Raw genomic sequence first — 7,500 nt, forward strand, 5'->3', positions numbered from 1 at the left:
AAAGGTGTATTTACAGTTGTAGTGGCAGATTAACAAGATTTCTACACTACCAACAGGAGGAACACCAGAGAGAACCCGTTAAATAATCTCTGTGGACTTGAAAAATCGTTCTGGTGAGACAGCGAAGCGTTTCTGAAATACTCTCCTTTTCTCTCCCTCTTTCTATCCTTAGCTGTGAGAGGCGGAGGGCGTGAGGGAGTGGCGGCGAAACAGGAGGCGTGTGGAAGGCAAAGGGGCGTGGGCGGAAGGAAAGGAAGGGAAGGGAACGGGATAGAAGAGAAGGCAGGGTTAAGTCACGGCTATGAAGGAGGAGGAAGGGATGGCAGGGGTGGCAGGGGTGAGGGTTTGGGTGTGGCAATATACGGAGTGTGTAAACCTAACAGTGATGTTTCCCAGGCTGGGGGTGAGAAGGAGGGAAGGACACGGGGCGAATGGGGGGCGGAGTGCGCTGAGATGGCCAAGGTGAACACGAATTTAGAGAGAGAGAGAGAGAGAGAGAGAGAGAGAGAGAGAGAGAGAGAGAGAGAGAGAGAGAGAGAGAGAGAGAGAGAGAGAGAGAGAGAGAGAGAGAGAGAGAGAGAGAGAGAGAGAGAGAGAGAGAGAGAGAGAGAGAGAGAGAGAGAGAGAGAGAGAGAGAGAGAGAGAGAGAGAGAGAGAGAGAGAGAGAGAGAGAGAGAGAGAGAGAGAGAGAGAGAGCGCAGAGTATCGACCAGTCACGTGAAGCACCACGAGACGAGCTACCACCACCACCACCACCACCACTGTCTCTCCTCTGCAGGGGTGTTAAGCTGCTGAAATACACTGTGACCCTGCTTACCTGAAAGAGAGAGAGAGAGAGAGAGAGAGAGAGAGAGAGAGAGAGAGAGAGAGAGGGGGTGCGATGCTCTTAGATGTGAGCAATGTTATTTTTGTTATCGAGTTACGTGTTTTGTTTCAATTTTTTTTTTTTTTTTTTTTTAGAGTATGATAAATGGCAACTCTGAACAACACCCTCACCCACACCCTGCCTCCCTCCCACACACCCACACACACAACGTCTACCCGTGACAGTCCTCGTTGAATACCTACATCACATACCCGTCACCCTATCCACAAACATATCAACCCTTCTGAAATTCCCTATTGACTCTGCCACTCCATACTAACAACGTGATAACTAAGACCATCCCACTTATCTACACCATCGTATTTGAAACCTCTTCCTATCTCTTGTTTAACCACTTGCCGCGTTTTCATATTCATTCTGGTTACTGTTTAGTGATTTTAAGCAGCTTTAGAAACTTATGTGGGGGCTAAAATAGTGAAGACTGCTGCCATTAATCTTCTGTCCTCCATAGACCCCTTCCTGATGCAAATAAAATCGTCTAATCATACCCAAAAATCAAGGTAAAAGTGTGTCTCAGTACTGAAGGGGTTAAACTCGGTAAAAGTGTGTCTCAGTACTGAAGGGGTTAAACTCTATCTTCATCAAACTGCAATCCGTAATTTCTAAGCATTCTTCTTACATCATATTTCCAAAGGCCACAGAGATGAATCGTGTTTCTATGGGTGTTTTTCCTGTTAAGAATGTAGTCCTTATCACAGCAATCATGAAAATACCCTTGAAAACACCAATAACTTATACAATAGATATAAGTCATGTTTCCATATTCTTCCTGTTAATAATGCCAAGTCTTTAAACTATCATGAAAATATCTTTGGAAACTCTAAGAACTTTCAAAACAGAGAGAGTAGTAGTATTTCTGTGGGTGTTGTCTCTTGATATTGCAGAATTATGAAAGGCTCTTGAAAATCCCTATAACTTAATACACTATAGGGACTAATTGTGTTTCTGAGTGCGTTTTTCCTATTAATGGAACCGTGGCTTCGTTAGACTATCAATGGAATCATGAAAAGGCCCTTGAAAGCCCCAATAACTTACACAACTTATACCGTGTACCGTCTGCTGAATGTTTAAGATAGGACAGTAAGTGAATAAAAATCCGGTATGTTTAATTACTAACACTTGCATTGTTGTCCACATCGTTCTTGCTACATTCCCTATTATAAGTGATTCCATTTCTTGATCAGTTCCTCTCTAAATCTACGTCGTTCTAATAAAAAAATCTAAAAGCCTTCTTTCCACTGACTCAAATGTTCAGTTGTACTATCTGGAGGATTCTAAACAGCCTGTCCTGGAAGTTATTTAGGTTTTCAATAGTACTTTTTATGAGTGTAGTGATAGTTTTTAAACGATTACATGACCCTAATGGTCAGAAAGCACCCATGAAAACCCCATTAAGTTTTTCGCCAATGGACAATTCTTCCCATTAATCACATGCAACTATTTAGACCTGACGTTTTGGCACTACTCTTTCTGTTTCCTGACTCATAAAGAACAAAACCAATCTTACATACAGTACATCTTTTAAGACATACATTTCTATCAGTCATCACGCAATTGTGTGGCTTATAAAGAACAAAATAATTTTTTCATTTTTCATGCAAATAATATTTTAACTTCAATGTTAGCAAAGATAGTTTTTAAGACACTTCTGAACTGGTCTCTCTAACAGTTTTGTGGCTTATAAAGAACAAAACCAACATTATATCATACATTTTTTATGCAAGTAGTACTTTAACATAGCTTTGTGTGTTAGCAAAAAATGGTCAAAGTAGCAAAAGGAGAGTTCATCACATCTATGGCCTTTGAAAGCAGTCCCGGTGAAAGCCCTGGAGCGTTTCAGAATATCGGCGTTAATATTCGACTCTAGGAAATGTTATGCACTCCATGTGTCATTTGCGTCACGGTCACATCTGTAGCCTTGGAGATAAGCATGTAGATGAGGACGATAGCTGGGAATAGGCTGGATAATAGGTAGGCAGGGTTTATATAAGGATTACAGCATGTGGGTTAGATGGCTTGTTACAGCTTCCCTTGTTATGTTCCTTGAAAACAACTGAAGTGAAAGACCTAAAGTGTTTTTGAATATCGCCTCTAAATACACTAGCCTTGCAAATATTTACGCTAAGTTACAATCTCACTCTTTGCTTTTAAATGCTGTATTGTAACCTTTAGTGTTTCAAAAATATAGGTCTTAATATTCTATCCTAAGAATTATTGAGCATCCCCTTATATTATCGCGTTACAATAATATCCTTAGCCTATGAAAAGTTCCTGAGGAGCATAAAGCGTCTCAGATTATGTCTCAATTAACATTTTATCCAAAAGAAATACTCCACACAACATCTAAAATATTGCTTCATTCCTCCGCACCCAAATCCACCTTGGAATACGGGGAGAAGCCAGAACAGCACAGCGATAGTGTAGTGCAGTCCAGCAGACGTCTGACCAATGCCAAACACAACTTTAATATTACCTCAGCACCGCCTCTACTTTTTCAAACCCGTAACGATTGGTTCTATTTCAGTCTCCGATACGTTGTTTGCACTGACGGCGATGCGAGCTTTCCATAAATCCATAAATCCTTCTCTCTCATTGATCCCGTCCGAGCCTCATTCTCTATCGTGTCGTGTCATTGCGATCTCCTTGACTAACTACCCCTGTATTAGTATCTTGTTGTTATTGATATTGTTATTGTTATTATTAGTAGTAGTTACTGTTGTTGTAGTAGTAGCATTTACTTTTTTAAATTGTTGATATGAAATTTAATCCGCTATTCTGTCTGTTCGTTCATCTTATCCTAGACACACACACACACACACACACACACACACGTTGACTGTCTGGAGATACTATAGCATGGTGAGGAAGATGGTTAATTTCATCTCTTGTATAAAAACGTATATGAAAATAACTGCCTTAATGATACTGACTATAAATAGGAATAAGCTGAAATCGTACTCTCTCTCTCTCTCTCTCTCTCTCTCTCTCTCTCTCTCTCTCTCTCTCGTGAATGAACAGGCAAGAGTACTAGGAATTTATGATCAAGACAATGCCAGAGATGAAGCAGTTGACTCACGAATAAAAACACTCGAAGAATGTAAAAGCTTCCAATGAAATACTGAATGGACTGGAGAAATTAGTCAGAAAGGGTCAACAGTTCCCGGGACAAAGACAGATTAGAGAGGTTCCAGGGAACACAAGAAGCTGGGAGAGGGAAGACGTTAGAATAACAAAGACATGCTACACTTTCCATCACCGAGGTAAGTACAAAGACTAAGTACACATACAAAGATGATGGCGGGGAAATGTGTATACACCAACACCACCACAGCTCACATTTCACAGCACTGCATCACCCATCACAGCACCACTTCAGCCGACCCAGTCACAGCACCACTCCATCATTTCATTCCACTTCCCACACATAAAACAAAGCCGTCAACTAGGCAGCACCACAGCACCACCACACCGCACTTTCCCGCCACAGCACAGCATTGCCTCCCCCTACCATGACACTACCAGTGCTTTAGACGCCCCATCACGTGTCACAGCAGCCCGCACAGCACTTGGGTGTCACATAGCCAAGCGGACAGCACACCTGGGGCCGCTGTGGCTCCCCCGTGAGAGCCTCAGTGTTCTAGGAATAAGTTATCATCCTCCGTCAGCCAAGCAAAACCCCACCAAAAACACCCACTCCTTCACGGCCTGCTCGGGGCGGCACCAGCGCCTCAGCAAGCTGGCACTTGGCGACCCTATTTTGGCACTGCCAGTGCAGGTGCCATACCTAGAAGCCCCAGCGACAGCGATAACAGTTACCTGAGGACCAGCATGGCTAGGAGGCCCGAGCAGGAACACCCGTTGGTGAACCACATCTGGTAAGGTTGCGCGAGCCCGCCGCCACCCGCCCTCCCCGGCCTGCTGCCGTGCAGGGACTGCTGGTCCACGAGTCCCACACTTGCACCAGTCGCACGGCGGTGTGTGTGTGTGTGTGTGTGTGTGTGTGTGTGTGTGTGTGTGTGTGTGTGTGTGTGTGTCCTCCGAAGTGTTGCGCGTGAGGAGCAGTGTGTGCGCGGAGCCACACCCACACCTCCCTCACAACCGCCTCCGCCGCCCGCCGCCCAACACGTCCCTCGTCCTTCCCATGCAGCTCGCAGCGCCAGCTCACCAACATGGCTTCTGAAGAAGGCCATGACGTTGGTCTGACAACAGGAGGACGTGTAAAGCAGTGCAGTAGTTCAACACACTGCAGCAGCCACTTGTGGAACACATGAGAGCACAGAGGATGGAGGCACTGCATGTGTTACGCCAGGATTCGCCCGCTGGCGATGGTGACGAGGCTGTAGAGTAAGTAGCGGTGACTCACCGTGAGAGAGAGAGAGAGAGAGAGAGAGAGAGAGAGAGAGAGAGAGAGAGAGAGAGAGAGAGAGAGAGAGAGAGAGAGAGAAGGGGTCCTGGTTTCCATGAGTCAGGGAGCAGGTGTCATAAAGGGTGCCTGCCCAGGCTCCAGGCAGGCCAGCGTGTGTCGCGGCACCACCCTCGCCGCTGCCAGATGAGACCCTGGCGGCCGCCACCACCACCACCACCACCACCACCACCCATAAGAGGAGGACGGGCACTGCTGGGCTGCCACACCTGACGGACACCACCAGTCCCCCCCAATGACCGGCGTCCCTCGTGCCTTCCTCACCGCAGCTCAAGGCGACGCTAAGGAATGTTTCAGAGGGACACAGCCTCAGGACTTCTTGCTGCGGGGACATCATGGTGGGTGGGTGGGTGGGTGGCTTGGAGCGGTGGTTTGGTGGCAGGCCGGGGCAGCCGAAGTGGCTGCGGGGAAGTGGGTGGCAGGACGGGAAGAGCGATCAATAACTGATAAAGCCTTCATTATAGGGAAACCAACTTAACTCCACAACTTGGTGCGTCTTACTCACATTAGCGACAAGTCTGCCTTGCCGCCGTCAGCGTGACGAGCACATGCGGGCCCGGCACACTGTGGCGATCTGGACCAATACTGAGTGACGTAGATTCATGAGCGGTTTTACTCCCTCCCACTCAGAAGCATACAAATCCTTCTTGTTATTGTTCATTGTTACTATTGTTGCTTGTCATCATCCTTATCATCATTATAGCGTGACTGCTTGCCTCCTATTACAGTGACGAAAAATGTTGTTTATTGGTAGTCAGAAGTCGAGAAAGCTGATATATTCATTCTTCCTGCTTTGCCTCTCCCTTCAAACTTAGGTCCTGAGGTGCTGACACTCTCCTGACGGAAGCCTCATAATTGACAGATGCCTAATAGATCAGAGGAATGGACAAGAAATCTAAAAAAAAAAAATAATAAATAAATAAATAAATAAATAAATAAATAAAATAAATAAATAAAAAAAGTAAGGGGGAGAAAGAGGTGCATTTGCGTTTTATGTTACTGAGCTTATGAATACGACAGAACCATCACCAGTGCCAACTACCAGCCATGCGTAGATACACTTTACATGGTATTTACCCTGAGGAATGAAGTCACTACATGGCATAGCGGAAATCTACGGTGCTGAGGTGTGGCGAGGCAATCCTCCGACAAATTTTTCTATTGATTTACTTTTTTTTCCGTGTTAGTGAAAATCTACATCACCCCAACTTAACCTCAGGCCGTTACTCCAAGGAATGTCTCAATGGGGCTCATCCGGGTCGAAACAAGCATCATCATTCTTGTGGAGTTGAAAAAGAAACACTCCCCTCCCTCCCTCCCTCTCTCTCTCTCTCTCTCTCTCTCTCTCTCTCTCTCTCTCTCTCTCTCTCTCTCTCTCTCTCTCTCTCTCTCTTTACTTTCTTCTTATTCATCTACTTTCTTTTGCTGTTATTTCATCTCTCTCTCTCTCTCTCTCTCTCTCTCTCTCTCAGCTCAGGTCAGTGATTTAAATTCTCCAGTATAAGCAGACGCTCCTCGCACGTCTTCTGTTCATGCCCCAGTGAGTGTAGGGCCGCTGGTGGCTCATGCTAACAAATGCCGTGTCTCTTATTTATTCTCTTTCGAAACATTATCCTTCCCTTTTTAACTTCCTTCATCTTCCCTGTTAACTTTACTGTTTCTATACCTTTCTATAGACAAAAGAAAAAGGAGTTATCTATCTATTCTTTTATCAAACATTACCAATCATTCTTAATTTCCTTTACCTTCCCTGATCACTTTACTAATTATTTTTACATTCCTTGTAGAGGCAAAAAGAAAGGAGGTAAGATTATAATGTAGTACGAATGTGTAAGTAAGAACATGGATGGCTAAGACTCGTGTGTCAATCAAACCGCAAACTCAACATCAAGACGACACACCAAGGAGAGAAATAAATAAATAAATAAATAAATAAATAAATAAGATAAAATAAATACATAAATAAATAGAATAAATAAATAAATAAAATAAAATAAAGTAAGATAAGAAAAGATTGAAGATACACAACAATACAATCTTCATCCTTTTTTTTTTTTTCTCTTTCTTCCTTTACGAACGGTGTAACAGCTTCGTGGCGCGCGTTACCTGAGGAAGTGGCGCGTGTGTGCAAGCTGTAGAATAAGAGCACTTAGATTGAACGAGAAGAAAAAATAATATTAATTAGGTTCTT

At 44.3% G+C, this 7,500-nt stretch overlaps 1 protein-coding gene across 6 annotated transcripts in view; it reads right to left on the bottom strand.

The window, feature by feature from the left end:
• The window catches only part of LOC123514490 (protein enabled-like), a 135,329-nt gene that overhangs the window by 47,544 nt on the left and 80,285 nt on the right, over nt 1-7,500 (bottom strand). Inside the window, exon 1 of one of the 6 annotated variants that reach the window (XM_045272367.1) lies at nt 4,703-4,818. The exons of 4 other annotated variants lie outside the window; for them this stretch is intronic. In XM_045272367.1, coding sequence (XP_045128302.1) covers nt 4,703-4,758 — 56 coding nt within the window. In that variant the 5' untranslated portion in view covers nt 4,759-4,818. Of the gene's footprint in view, nt 1-4,702; nt 4,819-7,500 lie in introns of those variants that run through there. One more of the 6 variants, XM_045272366.1, reaches the window with a different exon arrangement.

Source organism: Portunus trituberculatus, chromosome 38, assembly GCF_017591435.1.
Source record: "Portunus trituberculatus isolate SZX2019 chromosome 38, ASM1759143v1, whole genome shotgun sequence".
In the NCBI taxonomy this organism is placed as follows: Eukaryota; Metazoa; Arthropoda; class Malacostraca; order Decapoda; family Portunidae; genus Portunus; species Portunus trituberculatus.